This window comes from Cervus canadensis, chromosome 6 (assembly GCF_019320065.1).
Source record: "Cervus canadensis isolate Bull #8, Minnesota chromosome 6, ASM1932006v1, whole genome shotgun sequence".
Lineage (NCBI taxonomy): Eukaryota > Metazoa > Chordata > Mammalia > Artiodactyla > Cervidae > Cervus > Cervus canadensis.
The window spans coordinates 60,673,226-60,696,069 of NC_057391.1; the positions used below are offsets into that span (position 1 = coordinate 60,673,226).

General features: G+C 44.5%; 1 protein-coding gene and 3 non-coding genes across 5 annotated transcripts in view; 2 read left to right on the forward strand and 2 right to left on the reverse strand.

Annotated features, from left to right (window-relative positions):
* The window catches only part of SLC28A2 (solute carrier family 28 member 2), a 57,211-nt gene extending 43,591 nt beyond the window's left edge, over window positions 1–13,620 (reverse strand). Inside the window, exon 1 of one of the 2 annotated variants that reach the window (XM_043472095.1) lies at window positions 13,098–13,620. Coding sequence is in view for 1 of the 2 variants with exons in the window: in XM_043472093.1 (XP_043328028.1) it covers window positions 12,950–13,031 (82 nt within the window). In the remaining variant the exon portion in view is untranslated. Of the gene's footprint in view, window positions 1–12,949 lie in introns of both variants that reach the window. The other variant, XM_043472093.1, reaches the window with a different exon arrangement.
* Window positions 13,043–13,114, reverse strand: TRNAH-GUG. The gene has a single exon. It is a non-coding gene; the product is annotated as a tRNA-His (tRNA).
* Window positions 13,621–13,777: 157 nt separating the features above from the next.
* TRNAH-GUG lies at window positions 13,778–13,849 on the forward strand. The gene has a single exon. It is a non-coding gene; the product is annotated as a tRNA-His (tRNA).
* A 1,493-nt stretch (window positions 13,850–15,342) lies between these two features.
* On the forward strand, window positions 15,343–15,414 carry TRNAH-GUG. Its single transcript has one exon. It is a non-coding gene; the product is annotated as a tRNA-His (tRNA).
* Window positions 15,415–22,844: the final 7,430 nt, after the last annotated feature.

Genomic DNA, 22,844 nt, shown 5'->3' on the forward strand with positions numbered 1-22,844 from the left:
TCTAGAATGCAGCTAAGTTATCACTTGGAAACAGTTTGAATCTAGCAAGTCTCGTTTTTTTCTGCTCTGTTATAGAGGTCCAAAACAGCCTTTACAGGGACTTGCTGGGCAGTCCAGTGGTTACGACTCTGAACTTCCACTGCAGGGGATGTGGGTTTCCTACACGGAACTAAGTTCCCACCTGTCTTGAGGCCAAAGAAAAACAAAACAGCCTTTAAACTAGGACTAATTTGGCTCTACTACTGAAACAAGCCTTTCATGAGAACTTGACTCAATGCCCCAGGAGTTAGGTCTTCCCACTTGGGTTAGTAGTTTCCCAGTCCTGAGCAAGCTCTACGGATTTTTCTGATTGCTCTTTTCCAATTCTTCTTTCTCAGAAATCAGTGGTTTCCTCACATGCATGTCCTTATCAGACTTCTCTCTGTTACTCTCTCCTCCTCCGTACTCTGCCCTGTGAATACCAGCCATCTTGAACTGAACTCTGAACTCCATGAGATCTTTGGGCCTAGAAACCCTTTCCTAGGCAGTAAGCTAAGACAATCACAGGGTTCATCTTATTGCCCTTTCAAAGATCACCATCCTGTGCTGCCTGTTGTCCAATATCTGAAAACCTTTTCAGTTGTTTACGATGAGAGTTAGTCTGGACCCTGTCACTCCGTCTTGGCCAGAAGTGGAAATCTATGAGTAATTATGAGTGCCTACTATTGTGCTGGATGCAGCCTTAGATGCTGAGGACACAGTCGTGACCCACAAAGACAAGGGTCCTGTCCTCCTGGAAAAAAGCTTTTTTAAAAAAAGGAAAAAAACAATGGACCTCCAGGGAAGCCCCCATAGCATCTTTTTAATTTTATTCAGTTTGGCTACAGTGGGTCTTTGTTGCTTTGTACTGGCTTTCTTTAGTTGTGGAGATCAGGGGTTACTCTTTATTGTAGGGAGTGGCCTTCTCATTGTGGTAGCTTCTCGTTGTGGAGCACAGGCTCTAGGTGCGTGTGCTTCAGTAGCTGCAACACATGGGCTCAGCAGTTGTGGCTCGTAGGCTTAGATCCACAGCATGTGGAAACTTCCCGGACCAGGAATCAAACCTGTGTCCCTTGCACTGGCAGGCAGATTCTTATCCACTGTGCCACCAGGGAAGTTCCAGGAAGAAGCTTTTTAATAAAGGCCTGTGAAGATCAGTATTGGGTTCTTCAGCAGAAATAGATACAATTAAAAAGTCTTCATTCTGCCTTTTAGGACTTTCAGATCCACAGCTTCAAAAAATAGCAGATTACACTGGAGGGCAGAGGATAGGCAAAGAGGTGAAGCAGACATCTATATAAAAACTTTGCCTATCATTTTTTTGCTTGTTTGTTTTTGCTCTCTTTCTTTGTGTGATTTTTTTTTTCATTATTGTTGTTTTTTGTTTTTTTTTTTTTGACTACCATTTTGTAAACAGAATGGTAGTTGACTGTAACAAAGCAGCATTAGTTTAAGAACGAATGTGGGTAACTATAGTGTCCACTCAACAGAATCCTAAATCGAGTTGATTTATATGAAATGTTTACTTATTGAGATAAGTAAATGCTTGATAGGGGCAGCTTTTTCCCTAACTTCAATTCAACAAATAATTATGGACAAATTCACAGCTCACTGTATGGTGCCTTTTCTTCCACTCCTATGCAACTTGTATTATTATTCCTATAGTCTTCTGCCCCCAGATATAGAATTCTCTCCAGAAGAATCTCTTATTCAAGACCACCTACATAATTTGTGGGGCCCAGTGTGAAACTAAAACGTGCCCCTCCTTGATCAAAAAAAGAATTACCAGATGTTGACGGCAGAGCATTAAAGCAAGCATGGGACCCCTCTGAGAGTGGGCCTTGTGTGACTGACAAGGTCGCACACCCATGAAACCATTCCTGCTCCGGTCTCACCTCCAAACAAATTCCAGTCTCCTCTATGATGCACTCAACCATCTGTCAGACTGACAGGAAGGCTCTCCAGCAGCCTGGTAACATAGTTAACACAAACACACAAACAGTCAAAACATTTGCATCATTTGCAGATCAAATGCACAGTGCTTCTCCTAGGGTTGTAACACAACAGGTACTTGATAAACACTTATTGGATAACAAATAATGAAGAAATCATGCCCTAAGAAAAGGAGTTAGTTAGCATAGCTTTGATCATCAGGACCTTTCTGGAACCCATGAAATCCTCCCACATGGGTGATCCCTTCTTGAACTCTAAGGATAGGTCTACCAGTGTTCATACCTCACTAATGTCATTTAGCAATCTTTGGAGGAAAACTGTTTAAAATGAAGGAATTGGAAAAAAAAAAAGATGAAGGAATTGGGACCTCCCTGGTGGTCCAGTGGTTAAGACTCCATGCTTCCACTGTCAGGGGCACGGATCTGATCCCTGGTCGGGTAACTAAGATCCTACATGCAGCATGACTTAAATAAATAAATAAAACGAAGGATAATAATAAATAAATAAAAATAAATAAATAAATAAATAGATAGATAGATAAAAATAAATAAATAAATAAAACATTTAAAGGAAAGGCAGAGAACTAGCAAACTGAAAATTTCAACTTTCCAATCATGAATTGAGCTACTGTTAAGTGGATACAGATTTACATTATCTTGTTATCAGCTAAAAAGAGAACAGATTGAGAAATTATCGTGCTTCCAGAAAGGTAACTGAAAAAATCAAGTTCCAAGGAAAAGAACTTCGCAGCCCTCCCATTCCTCCCAGGCTCAATTCCATTTGGCCTTGGTGCCAGCCAGGGTCATAAAATAGCTGTTATCTGGAGGAGTGAGGCAGGTTATCTTGTAGAATCTAACAGATTTTTAGAGCAAAATGGACCTTTAAGATCGTCTTGTTAACCACAACTGAACTGACTGTGGACAGTGCAGGGCATCAAGCTGCAAACAACTGCCTGGTCAGCACGGGACTCTGTGCTCTGCTGGTCGTGCACTTGGGCCTGCAGTGAATCCAACAGTCTATTACACACCTTCCACTTCATGAAGATGACATCCAGTCCCTCTCTCTAACTGGGACCTTGAGAAGTCTCCCCTCATTCTGTCTTCCCAAAAACCTGAAGGTCCTTTCCAATTAGATGATTCACTGATGTCTCAGCACCAATTGTTCTAAACATGAAATTACACTTATCTTGTCAGATGCCATTTCCTCCCAAATTCCCTCTGCTACCCTCTAGGTAAAGTAGTCCTTATCCTTACTTTCTCCTTCTGTCCCCGCAGAGGTACTTGCCTCACTTGGCCTTGTGTAGAGCTAGGCATATGTCCGAGCCAGGTACAGGGTTTGGGCTAGAGCTAGGGCTATTGTTCCCTCTCATCAGAGGGGAAGTTCCCTGAGAGAAGACCTTGTGAAGGAGAAAAAAAAGACATGGAATGGGGTGCAAAGGAAAGCATTTAAAGATCCATCTCTTCAATGTCACAGTTTTGGAAAGGGTGGACCCTAAACATCAGCCCATGCAAATTACTGGGGACAGTTAAATGGCAGATTTAAAGGGGTAGTAATGACAAGTGTTTTCCAAGGACCCCTTTATTTTTTAATGTTTTCTATATTCAAGTATGATTTGTTTTTTGAAATGTTTGCCATTTCTTATGGAATTCTGCTGTTTTTTAAATTTTGCCTATGAGAAATTTAAGGTCTTTTTCTCTTTAGCTTTGTCTCCCACACAGGTTCCTTTCAGAGTAATGAGACATTGAAAGTGTAAAGGGTGTGAAAATAGAGGAGGGAGATGATAAATACCCTTCCATACCACAAGCATTGGTCTTGGCCAATTCAAAAACCAAGCACTAGATAACCTTTTCTTTCAGTAAAGAGTTTCTAGAAATACCTAACTGAAAGATCAACCAAATGTTCTCTCACCACAGAAAGCAGAGTGAAACTATGGTAAGTCCTAAGGAATTAACCTTTCTGCTCTGGTGTTAAGATATCTTATTCCTAAAGATTCTTTCTCGACATCCTGTTTGTAATTTCTCTATCTCTTTGACTCTACTTCCCTCTCTCTTTCATCTCTGTCTGTCTCTCATACCCCTTCCTCTCTGTTTCCCACCTCTGTTACATCTTGCAGTGTGTTGCCTAAGAAAGCTGTGATAGACGGAACTCTGGGGAACAGCTTCCCAAACTCCTGTGTGGACCGCCTCAGTCCCTGCAGAGTGGAGCTGGTGACTGAGACAGACAGAGATGAGGGTGTGTGTGTCAGGGAGCAGGTGGTTGAGCAGTCAAGGCTTTATCCTGGGAGCGACTTCCCTGGTGCTCTCATGGTTAAGACTCTATGCTTCCAATGCAGGGAGCCTGGGTGTTTGATCCCTGGTTGGGTAACTAGATCCCATATGCTGCAACTAACTAAGAGATCCCGCATGCCCCAGTGAAAATCAAAGACCCCATGTGCCACAACTAAGACCCGGTGCAGCCTGACTAATTAATTATTTAATATTTTTTAAAGGCTTTATGGGGGAATGAATGAGGCTCGTGAAGAACTCAGTGAGGCCCTGTGAACACAGTCATGTGGTCTAGAGATTCAGCATTAACAACAACCTCCCACAATTAGTCTTACAGGACTGTGACTAGAATCTTTATTTTCTATTTGCTGAACTTCTTGGGAGACTTTTGCCTTGGCTTCTGATTAGAGAAGCCTAACCTCTAGTATTCTTTATTGATCTGTAGTTGGCTAATTATTTCCCATGGTTAAATTGTAAGGTGGACAAAGTCTAGGAAAGTTGGTGTTCATTTCTCACTTCTGACCCTCCTAGGTGCTCTAAGTATACCTTATTGGTGAAAGTCTATTCTTGTTTGAAAAACAAGTTATAAGGAAGTAATCCTTGACCAAAATATTTGTTGTTAAGCATTTCAAGGTTTTTCTCTCTACCTCTCTTTCTTCTTCTTTTCTTTTTTTTTTCTTTTTAACTTTTAAGGCAGGATTGGAGAGATCTGGAGTTAGAGATTCCATGAGAAATGATTTCGTGCCTTTAGGGAAAGTATTTTAACCATCTTGAATCTCGAGTCCCACTTCTGCAAAATGGAAGTGATAAGTTTACCTGCCTACAAGATTGAGTCTGCCTACTAAATGAGAACAAAAGGGAAAGGAGAAAAAATGTCTGTATAAATGGTAAGATGCTCCCAAAACTTTAGTACCTGAAGTATAAACATCCTAATATGGATCCTTTTGTTTTTTTTTAAAGTTATATTGTTCATTTATCATATTTCAGGCACTACTCCAAGCCTGACATGTATTTCACTCGTTTTCTTCCTATCCATACACCTTTGAGGAAAGTACTATTACTATCCCAGTTTTCCACACAAGGGAACTCAAGCTTAGAAAGATGAAATACTTAAAGAGGTTAAACAACTTGCCCAACTGCTGATAAGTGGAAATCTTAGTTTTGAATCCAAACAGTTGGGTATTTCACAAGTAGAGATGAGAACTCCCAATCCGTAGGTTCCCAAATCCCCTTGTCTCCCCTAATTAGAGGGTACTGATAGGGGCACTGCAGCTGGGGCACTGATTCAGACCCTCAGTTCACATCTCCCCCAGGAAGCTGTTCCAGTTCCTGATAAAGCCTTCTAGAAGCAAGTATTGCAATGAAGATAAGTTTTGATATAATGGCATCCTCCAGAAAGATATTAAGGCAACTCTGATAGTAGGGAAGGGCAGCCCAGATGCACTAACTTTGAAGTCTGTAAACTCTGCCTGTGATTCAGTCCATAGGTCAGTTCTCAAGAACTCTTCCAGACCTGTTGACTCCATTGCCTAAAAGAGTAGAACCTGCCTGCAAGAAAGATGGAACAGAGTGGTGGCCACCATTTCATTTCCCTCCTATCCTCTCCACCTGTGCAAGCCTTTCCAAGGAAACCACTGACCATATCACAAAGAGTAGGAGAAGGGGCCCTGCCTGGCTCAGATAGGGGCATGGAAAGGAGAGGCCATGTCTGAGACATCCAATAAAGGACAGCACAGATGACTGGGAAGCCAGTCTTCGGCACTAAAGCCCCCTCTCTGTTCCCTTTTCTCCATCCTGTCTTCTTCCTCTCCAGCCTGATCAAAATCTGTCCTCAGGAAAAGATCAGAGATTGGCTGCTTCCCTGGGAACCAAAGTCAGGAAGTAACTATGTAGTTTCTCTGCCCTGTAAAGGGTTTTGCAGAATTGGTGAGCAAAAGAGGGAGGTGGGCTTTGTCATAGTCAGGTTTTTTCTCCCTGTGCCTAAATCAGTGCCTGGCTCTTTAGTTGTTGACTGAACGAATTTTGGAGGCCAGGGAGTCCTTTTCACAGCCCTTAAACTGAACACCTATTGGCACAGGGCTGTGGACCTGTGGGCCACAGAAGTTAGAGCTTCTGAGCAGAGGAACTTCGGATGCTAAGAGATCCAGGCCTATGTGGGTGCTGGGCAGCACACTGTGTAAGCCAACACTAAATACTGTATCACTACATGTACCCAGGGTGCCCTTCAGCTCCTAACAGAGATTTATAAGCCTCACTCCAGCCTCCAATCCCTGCTTCCCAAATTCCAAATGCTGGCTCTACCACTGGAGGACATGCCCCCACCTTTCTGGGGCACAGAGCAAGGGGTCTGGATTAAGCGCACTGCTAATGCACTGAATTGTGCCCCCCTCACCCCAATTCAGGCTCCTCCTGTGGCTCAGCTGGTAAAGAATCCACCTGCGATGTGGGAGACCTGGGTTTGATCTCTGGGTTGGGAAGATCCCCTGGAGAAAGGAAAGGCTACCCATTCCAGTATTCTGGCCTGGAAAATCTCATGGGCAGAGGAGCCTGATGGGCTGCAGTCCACGGGGTCACAAACAGTCGGGCATGACTGAGTGACTAACACTTACTTACTTAACCCCCAATTCATATGATGAACCATTAAACCTTAATGTGACCATATTTACAGTAAGGAAGTAATTAAGTTTTAATGAGGTCATAAGGGCAAGACCCTAATCCAATAGAACTATTGTTGTTATTACTATTGAATATTTTGGCCACCTGGTGTGAAGAGACAACTCATTGGAAAAGAACCTGATGCTGGGAAAGATTGAGGACAAGAGGAGAAGGCGACAACAGAGGATGAGATAGTTAGATAGCATCACCAACTTAATGGACATGAATCTGAACAAACTCCAGAAGATAGAGAAGGATGGGGGAGCCTGGTGTGTTGCAGTCCATAGGATCGCAAAGAGTAGGACATGACTTAACAACTGATAAACAAACAAAAAATTGTTCTTATAAAGTAATACACCAGAGTAGTCACTCTCTCTCCACCATGTGAGGACAAAGCAAAAAGATGGCCATCTGCAAGTCAGGGAGTCCTCATCAGAAAATAAACTGGCCAGCACAAATACATACATACATTAGGTTTAAGCCACTCAGTCTATGGTATTTTGTTATGACAGCCTGAGCAGAACAAGACACCTGTTTCCTCTATAATACTTCAGATTTATGCTCAGAGAGGTCCCGACGAGCAGACAAACCTTCTAGGCCCGCTCTTACCCAAGCCACATTCCTTCCTGTTATGTATCTTTTATCCACACAAATGGAACCAACACTGCTTTTTCTCATACTCCATTTCTCCCTTGCCACATCTAAGATATTTTTTAAGTGGGAATTTTGTTTTTCCAACTTTAACTGAATTTCAGATTTCTGCTTGTTTTTCCATTTGGGTTTTGCTTTTTTTTTTTTTTTGGCCTCATTGCATGGCATGTGGAATCTTAATTCCGGGACCAGGGATGGAACCCATGCCCCTGCAGGGGAAGCTGGAGTCTTAACCATTAGACGACCAGGGAAGTCCTGCCATATCTTAGATATTAAGTTGCAAATGAGGCAGATTTTGCAGGACAAGAATGCTTTGAAAATCCAGGCATACCATGGGGCCCTGGTGGTACAGAGAATCTTCTCTCCCTTGGTCTGTCTTGGTCTCATGGTCTCAGCATCAAAAAATTGGACTTAAGATGTCTCCATTAAAATGGTCATGTTACTTTGGGGTAGAAGGATAATACTTTTAACACTCTTCAACCATTTAGTAGGTCAGCTGGCTCCCTGAGAAGGGAACTGGATAAAGTTCTCTTTAAATAACTGGAAGAAAGAAGGTTCAAGAATCCTGAAAAGGAAAGCTTAGATACCGGAGCTTATGTCTAAAAGAGAGTGAAGCTAAGCAAAGCAGGCTTGCTGACATGATAGTGTTTCCCATTTCCCAGGAGACAGAAAACTAATAAAGCCCTTGATGCTGGCACAGCATAAACCTCAGCAAAGGCTAATAAACAATTATAAACCATTTAAGATAAAACCTTAAATGATTAACTTATTATCTTGGAAATTAAAGAACAGGACCCCAGGGTATGGGACCTGATTATAAAGTCATACATATATATGTGAGGTGGGGCCAGGGTAGGAAGAGGGTGGCAGGTAGGAGCCCTATTAGAATAGGCTGAAGGAGAAGGGGAGGAGTGTGCAGATCAGTAGTCAGAGACAAGAAGTGGGAGAACTATGTTGACTACAACTGTACCTGTATCACTGCCATGTCTTGGGGTAGTCATAGTGCTGGACAAAAATCACAAAGACTATTGCCCTTTCCAAAGAGATACATAACCAACTGCCTAGGAGGGGAGCTAAAAAGAGACCATTGGAAACCTAAGGGTTTTTCTATAAAGCTGTTATGAAGTGTTATCAGACTCATTTTCTGCATATTTTCCAATCCCAGCATTCTGCCTTATTAAAATGTTGGGCCTTTGCATTACCTTGGAAGTACCTTAGGGCAAGTCACCAGTTATTGTATACAATTTCAAGATGCTCTGTTGTCCAGTGACTGAGTTTTCATTGCCTTGCTGGTTTCCAGGAAAGCAGACCCCTAAATCACTCAGAATTGACCCAACACATTTTTCTAAAAATTGCCAGGGTTTCCACTGCCAAAAAACTGGTCATGTATATCTAAATAACTTAAGAATATTTTTAATATAAATAAAGCATTCCAACGATTTTCTTTTCAAGAACCATAAAATCTGTACTATGCCTTCTGAGACCCAAGCAAATTAAAGATAATAGGATTGTTAGGGAACTGTTGACCAAAACTGCCTGCCCTGGCCAGGCACAACCAGTAACAGGTTTGCTTAAGTCTGCCACTTTAGGATGCTTCTGAAGGACACAAAATCAGTGTGGGGCCCAAAAACAACCCAGAGAAAACCTAAGAGGGGCCAAGAAGGGGAGGACATACCAGTCGATAATATGTCTCGCCAACCTCTCAGAAATCCTTGTGCTGAAAACCATCATGACTGAGAGATGCACTCACTACCAGGAAGGGCCTGAGTTAAATCAAATGAAGGCACAACTAAGATGACTGGCCAGAAACAACCCAGAAAGCTCACCCCACCACCATCAAACCTGAGACTGTGAGACACGTGGCAGAGCAAATCTTCCCAGTTCCTTTACCCTGCTGCTCTCTGCCTGAGTGCCCCTTTTCAATAATGCTCCTTTTGTCAGTATGTCTCCTTTGACAATTCATTTCCAAGGATTCTGAAGTGGGACCCCTTCAGAGCCCATTGTCAGGCCGTTGAAAGAGTCCCATCCAGTGACAGGATGACGCTGGCAATATATATTTACAAGAACAGAGGTTTGCAAAAATCAGAGGTAAGATGAAAACCAATTTTATTCTGAACAACCTTTTAGTTAAATCATTGAGGGTGAGCCCCCTGCACTGGAAGACTGAAGTCTTAACCACTAGACCACCAAGGAAGTCCCCAGATGTTCTAGATCTTGACTGTGGAGGTGGTTATACAGTTGTGTATATTAGACAAAAAGTACAAATGTGTGCAATTTACTATTATCAGTCATCACACTTTCTATAGACAAAGGAGCTGAGGGGATAATAGGCAGGGAACAAGAGGATACTATTAACACATTATTTTCCATTGGCACAATTTCTTGTTTATTTTTGATTTAACTTTCCTTTCTGATTCCTGCACTAGAATACAGGTCTACGAGAGCAACGTATCTGCCTTATTCATCACTATAACTCCAGAAACTAGAACACTACTTGACACATAGTAGGCCATTAATCAATAGTTGATCAAATGAATGAGAATTAATGTGATAAGGACAACATAAAGAGGTGAAAGGGGATCAGAATGAGGGAAGTGCTGGATATAAACTTGAATAATTTTACAATTCTGGAAGTTTATGTCAGTTCTTCCTTGGAGAATTTCCTTCCACTGCAGCAAGAGACCTACAGCATTTCTTGTGTCATTTCTGACTGTTGCTATAGGCTAGCATTTTCTCCCAGCTAGAAAATAACTATCTGGGGCAAGAAGTATCATATACAGCTTTGCAGCTCCTGATGACGTACAGCACTTTAGCTACACTATGCTAGTTTGCTGAATGAATGAATAACTGAAACTTGAGTACTGAATGTCCAGAGAATTCCTGAGGAATGTGCTCAGTATTATAGGGGCTAAGGTCAAAGTGGTATATTCAAGAGTAAGTTTCATCCGGCCTCAGCATTCTACATCCAGGGCTGTTGCCTCCTTCCTAAGTGCTCCCAAACATGGGCCCTCAGTGACTCCCTCCCAGAAATCCATCTTCTCCTCCTCAAAACCTCCCTTTCACCCCCATCAATAAAGCCCAGTAGACAATGAGGCCCAGCAGACTCAGGCAGGTCCCTTCTACTAACCCCAAAAATTCACAGCGTAAATAATGAAGAGCTCCATTACAGTCAGGTGGTTCTCTCAACCACACCTGCACTTTTGAAACTCTATGGTGCAAATGAATAATCTGTGGAGAATCCTGTTAAAATGAAGATTCTGATACAGCAGTTCCAGTTTGTGGGCCAAGATTCTGAATCTCAACTAGCTTCCAGGTGACACCAAAGGATGCTGGTCCAGTCTGTACTGCACCCATGTGGTGACTGGCAGCTACAGCAGTCACAACTCCAGATGCACCAAGTCTGACCAGAAAGCCAAGAGGGTTGATTGTTTAAGTAAACACTGTGAAGCATATAAACATATGTTCCCTTCAAGGTTTGCCCCTCAAAGGTTTGCTTGCTTTTTTCCTGATGCTGAGACCCTAGAGAAGAGCTCCGCCTTCCAGCTGGAAGGGGTAGTGGAAGGGACCACATTCCCAGAATCAGAAACAGAAAAATGTGGTTTAAATCAAGAAGTCAAGGGGAGGGAGCCGAGGGCTCAGAGAGGGTGTCCCAGAGCAGTAGTCTCAATGAGGTCATCCCAGGCCAGTGTCTCCAGCTCTCAGCTTCGCCAGCCTAGAAACTCCACATTTTGTCAGCGCACCCAGAGATAAGCAGACTGAAGGGAAATGAATCATACCAACTAGACTCAAGGGTCTAAACCAAATGGCAACATAAGAACAAACACCAACTAATCAGAAACTTGTTCAGAGCAATGCTTTTCCCTGCAGGAATGTCTACGTGGGCTGGCATATCATTACCAAAAGCCTGTTTTATGGGCCTGAAATCAGAGCAAGAGGAATCGAGTGAGGGGATATTGTGTCATTTTGATAGCTGGATACACCCATCTCCAGGATATTTGTATATCTGCCAAGAAGGTCAGCAGTCAGAAGCTAAGAGAACACATTGCCCCTCTGTTAATCTTCCTGCACCTGGAAACTTTCTGTTCAGCTTTCTTTACTACATTCCTGACCTCAGAAGACACTTCAGTTGCCTCGGATTGGACGTGAAAGGCTAAAATGGGTTACATCCAATGGTGTATGTTTGGGGGTTTTATTTTCTTGGTTGACTCCTTTTGCTCTTAGAAAGTGACTGTACCAAAACTTCTCTCCAGGTTCTGAGAGCAGCTCATTGCCCAGCACTGAAGCACCAGCAGGAGAGGAACAGGGGGTTGGAGGGAGGGCCACTGGGGAAAAGCCAGATCCTTTCATTGCTTCCTACCCTAACACCTTATTCCAGGTTGCAGATTTTAAAACCTGTATAGTTATTTAAGTGGTCAGAGGAACAGAGATTGTCACATTCCTGTTGGCTGGTTCTTTTTCTGCTGGTGATGTTGATTTTCTATATGGACAACACTTAAATCAGTGTCCAAAGTCGGGCAAGTTTCTCAGGCTCACCTTTCCTCATTCCATTCTCTTGTGGCCTGAGTTGTCCTGTTGTGTGGCTTTACACTCATCAAATTTAGGGAAGTGGCAGTAAGGAGACCTGGAAAATTACAGCACTCCACAGTCTCCTGCTTTTACAGGGTTCAGTATGCCTTTGTAAACAGATTGTCAGTAAAGAGAGCACAACCCCACTTCTTCCTGACTTACTCTGCCACTCCCCGCCCCCCGCCCCGCACCCCACCCCAGGTCCTCTGGGAGAAGCTGGAGGGACTCATTATTCACTGAGTCCTACGCCATTCTCTCCTTGACATTGATACAGCCGCTGCCCAGCCACCTGAAAGCCAACTCCAAAACTTACTTCCGTTTGCCTATTGCCAAATGGCAGACTTAAATTAGCTGAACCTGGATAAAGTGCTCACAAAACAAAGTAACGAATAATAGTTGCTTTAAACCTGAGGTAGGTTAGGAAAAAAAAAATTCTCAAGGAGAAAAAGCCTTCCCACCTAGAAGGCTGAGGAGACCGAGGCCACAAACTCTCTTCCGCAACCTCATAGTGGCTACCGGTACCAATCCGTCCAGAGCGCCCAGATTTTTCGCTAGTCACAGTGTATTGTCTAATCTGCACGCTTCTAATTCTTAATAAATGTTTGCACAGTGTTCCTATAATCCCTGCACTCCAAAGTATTGACTAGCAAGTGTGAGGCTTTTTTAGAGAACCCAATTTATCATTTCACCACTGATAGCAAATGAGGAAAGAGAATGAGTACCAGACGGAACAACCTCCCCAAATTAAACAGTCTCATAACACAGAAGATGACGGTTGGCCGACTCACTGAAGCCCCTGGGTTCACTTTTTGCCGAGTTATTAATATAATTTCAGCACTGACCTAATGTCAAGAAGCAGTTAAGGAACAACCGCAGAAGAATACGGCTTCCCAAGTCTAAAAAATGACGTCCCTGCCGTGCCATTGTTGCCACAATGCCGTGACTCGGATTCGAACCGAGGTTGCTGCGGCCACAACGCAGAGTACTAACCACTATACGATCACGGCGAGCTACTGGGACGCCGCGAGTAACGCGTCACCCAGTGTCCTCCTCGTCTAGATGGCCGCCGCTCTCGCCTGCCCAAGTCGCTCATTATCGGCCCCTCTGGTTCTGGCACAAAGCCTGAAGCGGGGTAGAGGCGCCGTAGACTCCGGGCCGAAGTCTCTGTTGGTCGTCCGCCTGGATCGTGAAAGCACTTTGCAAACTAAAGGACCCCTGGGACGCCGGGCCTGCGGACCGGAATCTCACGCAGCCTGAAGGGATGTGAGGTCTGCGCCTGCAGGTCGTCCGAATGGCGGCGCCGGTCTCCTCTCACACCCATTGTGCCCTGGCGCTCGTGCTGTCTGAACAGGCTCTGGCTGGTAATGGGACTGTCTCTTAACTCTCACAAGAAGGAAAATCAGTTCGGGCCCACAGCACAACTTCCTTCGAGATGCGGGGTAAGATAACCCCAAGACACCTCGCACCGCGGTAGTGAAGCGGCGGGATCCGACCCGCGGGCGAGTGTGGACTGATATTGAGACAGCTGAAAGACAGTGCGCCTGCGTACGCACGGGCAGCGAGGAGAGGTTTGAGATGGGCGGGAACCAGCAATGTCACAGCCAGGGGGCGGGGCTTTAAACAGAGAAGAGCTCAGGCGAGAAGTGAGAGACACAGGTCCCCAGTAGCTCGCCGTGATCGTATAGTGGTTAGTACTCTGCGTTGTGGCCGCAGCAACCTCGGTTCGAATCCGAGTCACGGCATTGTGAAAGCAGTGGCACGGCAAGGGGGCTGCATTTTAGCGTTCTCCTCCATTTTTTTTTTTTTTTTAAATCTTCAGTTTGTGACAGTTTCCTCGAAAATGGATCACAATCCCCTTGTGACAGAAACGATATTTACGCCAGGTCTGGCTACACTGGATTTCGAAAGAATACAGGCTTCCGCTTACACTGGGCTACACACGTTATCCGGCACAACCCAAACAAAGCACAGAACACCCAAGAGGCAAAGTGCTAAAATTGACATATGTACAAATTTCCATAGCGGCACTAGAAATGGGCTTCCGGTAATAGAAGTCTTCGCAGAAGAAGTGACCTTGGAAGTAAGGCAGAAAGGGAATTTGTCAAGCAGCAAGCAGCCAGGATAATCTCGTGAGCTAAGGTCTTGGAATGGAACGAAGAGAATTCCTCTTTGCAGGTCTTCTCTTTATCTCATCCCCATGACGCTTACAGACCCTGGTCTGAAAGGTAGTATTAAGCGCTTCTCAAGGACCTGTTGAAAGCAAGTAACTAAGAAATGGAAACGACACTAAGGGAAGTCCACAAGATGAGCTGGAAAAGGCTCCGTAGTCGAGGGGTTTGGGAAGAGAGCTAGAGGAGTGAGACTCCATTCGGGTTTAGCAGGATCCTTCCGGCTGTTCTGCAGGGTGGGAAGGGGGGCAGTGATTAGAGCAGATGACAATGGAGAAAGATGGGTTGTCCCTCTGGATTCACTCATTAGAACCAGTGGCACGTTCTCAGTTTAGCAAAAAGCCACTGCCTACTGTGGACTCAGCCTGGTTCTAGGCGCCGTGGGGACAAGAGCTCCGATGTATCCAGAAGGAAAATCGGGCTCCTTCCCTGCTGCGCCCAAGGACACAACAGAGGATGGCACCGGGTCGGCGGAAGCACCGGTGAGCGGACGAGTCAATGCCGTCGGGGGAGCAAGGGAAGCAAGGAAGGGGGTGCTGCAGATGAGGGGAGCAGCAGGTTGAGATACATTCATGGAGTCCCTTCTAAGTGGCCAGTTCAAGTCTGGGGTGTTCTCCTTCAGAGGCACCGTTCGGCCACTCGGGGAATCAACAAGGAGGAGAAGCCCTGAGGAGCGCCCCTCTGCCGGTCTGCGGTGCTGGAAGGGTCTCGAGGGCACAGCAGATGGGATTCCTCCAAGGAAGACGAGTTACACAGCTTGTGAACATTCTGAGCTCCGGTCGGTCCCGTCCCTGGACTGCCCAAGTGGTACCCCCTAAACTCACACCTCCCTTACATGGAACCCACTCTTTCCTACTGCATCACCACCATCTCGGGTAGCTAACGGACCCAAACTGGAGAGAACCGGAGTAACTGGCAAAAGAGCAATGCGCCTGCGCATTCTCAGACTCGGCTTTAGGCCTGAACCCGCCCCATAGGTGGACCTTTTGGTGACGTGCGGAATGGGAAGGCCTATAACTGTTGAAGAAGACAATCCGAAAGCTCCCCTGACAGGTCTCCGGTAGCTCGCCGTGATCGTATAGTGGTTAGTACTCTGCGTTGTGGCCGCAGCAACCTCGGTTCGAATCCGAGTCACGGCATTGTGGCAACAATGGCACGGCAAGGAGGCTTTACTTTTAAATTCCTTTTCCCACTCTAGTCCACGACGTTTTATATAAATCATAACTCACTTTTTTGACAGGAAACGCTGCATCTCTCTACTTTGAAAACTGAACCACATCTGATCGCCACTTTCAATAATTCTCATTTAATCCTCTGAATACAGCATTAGAGCAAACAAATTGTAACCCTTTCCCTCCTGAAAAAAATTGAAAATCAGTGTCGAAATCATTCTCCTATACCAATAAAACAAAGACCCTGTGGCCTCGCGATTTCTTTCCTTCTCATGCATTAAAAAAAAAAAAGTGTTCATTTGCAAATAGAGAATTCAAAGCACAAGCCCAGTGAAAACTGTCTCCCTCTCATTCTTCACCCTATCTAGCAATCATCGTCAGTTTCCAATGTGTTTTTCTGTGGCAGTCTTTGTATAAATAAATATTTGTATATGTATGCGTGTGAATCCGAAGTCGCTGAGTTGTGTCCGACTCTTTGCGACTCTACGTAATAGTCCTCCCTCTGCTCTGTCCATGGGATTCTCCAGACAAGAATACTGAAGTGGGCTGCCACGCCCTCCGCCAGGGGATCCTCCGGACCCAGGGACTGAAACCTCCTCTCTTGTATCTCCTACATTGGCAGGCGGGTTCTTTACCACTTAGGGTCATCTGATACATGTATGCACATATATTGTCCCCCTTGCTTCTTGCATGATACAGGTGACATCTTCTCTTCCTCCTCACCCCCAGAAATCAGACTAAACTTGAAATCTTAGATTTGCATTGGTAGCCTATCTCCCTCTACAGGAAGACTATACATACCCCAGGGGGACTCTCCACCCACCTGATTGAGTCCTTTTTCACCCCAGGCACAGTCTCCTGGTTGGGGAGGGTGGAACTCTGTTTGGGTTGATAAGATAGGGAAAGGAATTCCTTACCTTGCTCATAAAAAACGTTTGGATGGGAGCCTGGACTCTGCTGGGAATCGGCCCTCTTTTGATTTAAGGTTGGAAGGTCAGAATTCATTTGGAGACCCTCTGGAGGCAGGAGGAGGAGGGGTTGGATGGCATCACTGACTTGATGGACATGAGTTTGAGCAAGCTCTGGGAGCTGGTGATGGACAAGGAAGACTGGCATGCTGCTGTCCACGGTGCCACAGAGTCAGACGTGACGTGCGACTGAACTGAACTGGACTTCCATTTCTTCCTTATCTTATTGTCAGAATCCAACTTAAATCACAAACCACTCAAGTTAGAAAATTCAAGTTCAGTGAAGGTAGAACTGAATCCTACTATGTTTGTGTTCCAAGAATACAGCCTCCCCATAAATATTTGAACAGAGATATCTTATGGAGTCCATAAATGAGATAAGTGGCCCAGTTTGCTGTATGGCTGCATTTTAAGTTGTATTCTTGCAACACAGAACCATGTTATTTTTATACCAGACAAATAGAAAATATGGCTCAAATGAAGCTTCATCTACATGCAGAGTATCTAAGGACAGAATTCATATATTTGGGATATGTTTGTCTTCTCAAGGTTGTGGACAGAGATGAACACAAGGCAAGGCTGGAGACCAAAAGCAAGGGCCAGACTTAGAAGAAGACAAAACCAGAAGGAATGAGAGCTCAGAATGGAACTGGGCATTCAAAGGCAAGCAAATAGAAGTAACGACACCCCACGTAGTACCCAGCAAGGGAAGTGAGCACTAAAGACTAGGCTTTGGGACATGTGCAAATTTAGCAGGTTAAGGGAGGAAGAGAGGATTTGTCTTGAGAGAAAAGAGAACAGTGTCATTTTAAGAAAAGTTTGGGAGAAGAGGGTTTTAAGCAGAGAGGAGGTCAGCAGACAGGAGAAAGGAGAAAGAGAAGTGAGACAACGTCACCGGTCTTAACACATAAAAGTCGTTGACTTTTAAAACCTTCTGTGAGAGCAACAGTTAGAACTGGGCATGGAACAACAGACTGGTTCCAAATAGGAAAAGGAGTACGTCAAGGCTGTATATTGTCACCCCGCTTATTTAACTTATATGCAGAGTTCATCATGAGAAACGCTGGGCTGGAAGAAGCACAAGCTGGAATCAAGATTGCCGGCAGAAATATCAATAACCTCAGATATGCAGATGACACCACCCTTATGGCAGAAAGTGAAGAGGAACTAAAAAGCCGCTTGATGAAAGTGAAAAAGCAGAGTGAAAAAGTTGGCTTAAAGCTCAAAATTCAGAAAACTAAAATCATGGCATCTGGTCCTATCACTTCATGGCAAATAGATGGGGAAACAGTGGACATAGTGTCAGACTTTATTTTTTTGGACTCCAAAATCACTGCAGATGGTGATTGCAGCCATGAAATTAAAAGACGCTTATTCCTTGGAAGGAAAGTTATGACCAACTTAGATAGCATACTAAAAAGCAGAAACATTACTTTGCCAACAAAGGTCCGTCTAGTTAAGGCTATGGTTTTTCCATTGGTCATGTATGGATGTGAGAGTTGGACTGTGAAGAAAGCTGAGCGCCAAAGAATTGATACTTTCGAACTGTGGTGTTTGAGAAGACTCTTGAGAGTCCCTTAGACTGCAAGAAGATCCAACCAATCCATCCTAAAGGAGATCAGTCCTGGGTGTTCATTGGAAGGATTGATGCTGAAGCTGAAACTCCAATACTTTGGCCACCTCATGAGAAGAGTTGACTCGTTGGAAAAGACCCTGATGCTGGGAAGGATTGGGGGCAGGAGGAGAAGGGGACGACAGAGGATGAGATGGCTGGATGGCATCACCGACTCGATGGACATGAGTTTGAGTGAACCCCGGGAGTTGGTGATGGACAGGGAGGCCTGGCGTGCTGCGATTCATGGGGTCGCAAAGAGTCGGACATGACTGAGCGACTGAACTGAACTGTGAGAGCAAACGCATAACGTGGATAATGTGTAAAAAGAGTCAGAAAAAATATATATATTCTTTGCCCCAATAACTCCACTTTTGGGAATCTTGCCAAAGGAAATAATCCTAAACTTGGAAAAGTTATCCACATAAAGATGTTTGTTACAGTTATTTAGAAGGGAGGAGAATGGAAATAGCCTAAATGCTCAACAAATAGAGTGATAAACTAAGGTATGTTCATTTGATGAGATATTAAATAGCCATTTTTAAAGTACAAAGTCAACTTTTAGCTGCCATCTCCAACAAAAGGGAGTAAGACTCCTTTAAAGAAACTGATTATAAGTACAAGGACCGCAGACTGGTAAGTACAAGTTGTGTCTGGAATATCTTACGTGAGAAAGCAAGTTAAGTGTTTAAAAACTGGCAAGACCAAGTCAACAGAATCCAGAAGCCTCTTGAAAGGGCTCCTACTGGCCCAATTTAGGATAGTTTTGAGAATTAAAAAAAAAATTATGGTAATGGATTATACCATATTAATTTTTTTTTTTTTTTTTACTAATTTTTGAGACCACAGGGATTGGTCGGAGGGGTGGGGGGGAGGAGAAACTCTCTCTTTACAGAAGAATGCCAGATAACAAATGCAGAATGACAGAATTAGTCATCTTTTGCAATCCCCAGTGTAATAACAAATGTAAGCATAGATCATCAATGGAAGCTAAGACCACTGGGTAAAACATGTTGGGAGCTAATAGTCTTAGGTTATCACACCAAAACTTACTCTAAACTGTGAAATGGAGAAGTCTGATGGACTCCAGCTTAACCAAGTGATCAAGTCTAGCATCGCCAGTAAAGGACAATGAGCAGTATTGACTGACCTGCCAGTGTAACACACTGGAAAGTCCACATCATCTCAAATATAGTGGTCTTTTTTTAAAAAAAATGTCAAGCCTGAATCTAATCATGAGGAAACTGAAAAAATCCAAAATGTGCGACAGTCTACATGACAACCGCCCTGGACGTTTCAAAATGAGCAATGTCATGAAAAACAAACTAGCAAGAAAAAAAAAAAGGGAAATATTTCAAGATTTTAAAGAGAGTAAAGAAACAAACAGCGCAACAGGGGGAACCTTGGTAAATCCTGAATCAGGAAGGAAAAAAATCCCAAATATATATACGTATGTATGTACACAGTCGCTCAATCATGTCTGACTCTTTGTGATCCTATAGACTGTAGCCTGCCAGGCTCCTCTGTCCATGGGATTCTCCAGGCAAGAGTACTGGAGTGCTTGCCCTATCCTCCTCCAGAAGATCTTCCTGACCCAGGGATCAAACCCACATCTCTTGCATCTCCTGCAATGACAGGCTGATTCTTTACCACTGAGCCACCTGGGAAGCCCAAGTAAATGACATTGGGGCGGGGGGGGAAGGAGAAAAATTAATATGGACTGTATAATAGACAATGCTATTAATGATAATGGTTTGTGGCCCCGTAGAAGAATTCCTTATTCTTAGGGAGTGGCTGCTAAAGTATTTAGAGCTGAAGCATCATTACAACTGAAACTTGCATCAAATCGTTAAGGGGGGAAAAAGGCTGAAGGGATAGAACAAACGTGGCAAAATGTTAAAAACTAGTGAATCTAGGTGAAGGGTGTACAGATTTCCCCTGTACTTTCTTTGAATTCTTCTGTAAGTTTGAAATTTAAAAAAAAAAAAAAAAAACTGGAAGAAACTAAAGCTTTCATAATAAAAACAGGGAAATTATGCAATGTTCAGTGAAAAAAAGAAGGATACAAAATTGTGTATACCACAATTATAGCTATATAAAAATAAGAACAAGAGAAATAATCTTTATTCATTTCAACATTTGTTAAACTCTTGCCACACGACAGGCTTTGCACTAAGTGATGGGAACACCCCGATCCCCTTTAGAACCCTGAATCTATGGTGCAATGCTTAACATGCTTAAGTACAAGACTTTGGATCTGGCAAACTCCACCCAAGTCTTGAGGGCCTCACCTCTGTATCCTTGGTTCCTAGCAAGCTACCTGGCCCCATGAGGTGCTCAACAATGCCTGATTCTGAAAGTGCATTAACAAAAGTTTAAGACAAAAGTAAGTTCACAGTGTACATAAAGTATTAGAGCTTTTTAATTATCATTTAAACTATCCTTATGATATCCTCCCCCATCCTCATGTGACTTTACTTCCTAATCTTCCTCACTATGAGTTCACCCCTTCTTAATGGTATGCTGGTTCCCTCAACCCATGCTGACCTCTTGGCTTGGAATGACCATTTACTCCTTTGCTTCATCTGTCCACACCCTACCCAGTTCAGGTCTACCCCCTGTGTGAAGTCTGACAACTTTTGTGCAGACTTGATTTGATTCCATTCCTCTGAGCTGTCAGCAGCTTAGCTCCGTATTTCTTAAACATAGGTGGCTTCATTTGACACCTACCATTGTAAGCACTTTATAGTTTTCAAAGCCTGTTCCATCATTTCCATCATTCCATGTCCATGATTTCCCCTAATCCTCACACGACAGTCATCATGCCCTTTGCAGATATAAGGAAGGTAAGAATCAGTGGCAAGAGGAGGGTCTTGCCGTTGATCCTGAGATATGTCTAGAGCCCACAATTACTGTTAAACACCTGGTGATTGAGGAGACCCTCCAATATGAATCTACTGGATCATTCTTCTAGAATTTATTATCTTTATAATAAATAAAGATATTTATTTATATCTTTGCTTTGTTAGTCAATTTTAAACAAATATCTATTTATTTATTAGGTTGCACTGAGTCTTCAAAATTGTTGCAAAATCTTCAATCTTCATTGTGGCATGCAGGATCTTTCAGCTGCAGCGTGTGGAATCTTTAATTGTTCCATGTAGAACTTTTAATTGTGGCATGTGGAATCTAATTCCCCGACCAGGGATGGAACCCAGATCCCCTGCTTTGGGAGCACAGAGTCTTAGCCCCTGGAAGAGTCTTAGCACCTGGGAAGTCCATTAGTCATATTTGAAGCTGCATATTTTTATGATGTTCATGATATTTTCTCTATTATACCTCATGAAACCAGACACAATATGAGACATTTCAATACCTCCTACAGTTCTGCCCCTCAAAGTGTGGTGGGATGACCAGCTGCATCTGTATCACTTGGAAGCCTGTTAGAATTCCACCGAAATTCCATCCCAGCTAGACCTACAGAAACTTCAGTTTAAAACAAATTCCCCCCAAAAATAAAAAATAAATAAAACAAATTCCCCAGGAGATTTGTGTTCATTTTATAGTTTGAGAAGCACCATCCTGTAACACCAACTAGAATATGCACAAAGCAGAAACTCAACAAATATTTTGAGGCCTGGGGCCCTGGGAATCCTACGAGATTCTCAGTTTTGCCATCACATCTTACTCTACTCCAGTTTTGAGCCTCCTTCCCCTTGAGGCCTCAGGTGGCTCTTTGCTCCCTCACAAAGCAGATATGAGCCTAAGAGTGAGGGAGACGTTGAGGTGGTGTCAGAGGGATGGATGCTGATGAAGTGAAGCGGCTGTCTTTCCAACAGAGTCAAAAGCAAGTGTTGGAGTCGGGCCTCAGGGCTACAATATTACTGGGGAGAAATTGGCTTTATTTCTAAGACAAAAATGCCTATCACTTGAGCATCCGAGCCTCTGGGGATTAAGGGGTTTGTGATAGACAACACTGGAACTGTTTCTAGACTTGATTTATTGACTTGTCTGTTTCTATTCTGTCACTAATCTGACGGACAAGGAAACCCGGGACATGAAAGGATTTCTGCGTGTTTGAGCTCTCTGCCATCAGGGTTGGGTCGACCTGCTCAGAGTGGGTGAGCTCAGGGGTGGGAGGCGTTTGTGCAAGGGCTGTTTGCCTGTGAGGAGGGCGTGTGTGGAAGCCACTCGGGAGAAGTGGGTGCCTCTAGGGAGCTGATTGTCTGTGATGTGAGATGTCCGCCTGGAGTGGGTTAGAGTATGTGCAGTGAAAGCGGTTGGATGGGAGAAGGTAGGCGGGGCTCCCATAGCAGCATGCCGAAACCCGGTAGTTACAGACTGGTCCTACCGAGCAGCCCTCATCTCGGCCCCCCACCTCTGCCTGCCCCCAACCCCAGCTTTTCCTCCGAGGATAATATTTCCCAGTTGGGAGGCCTTGGGGAGGGGCAGAAGGCGCCGGAGGGCCAGGAATTCAGGAGTCTAAGAACTCCCCTCTCAGGTTCGCGCTAGGTGGGAGTTGGGGGGGGGGGGGTGGAAACAGACGTGGGCAGGTGAGCCCCTGCAGGGACAGGCGTGCCGACACGTGGAGGATTTATCCTCAGTCCATCCTCAGGAGTCGGATGCCCTGCCCTGGGGTCGCCACTTCGCGTGTTCGGCGAGCACACAGGCTGGAAACCCGTCCCCCTCCTCTCCGTGGGGCGGGGGGGAGGTCGACCCCTTTAGGTAGCGGAACCCCGCCTCTCCCTTGTTACCGACGAGCCCCGCCCCCTCTCGCCGCCCGGCGGAGCTCCGCCCCCTCCCCGCCCCCCGCCCGG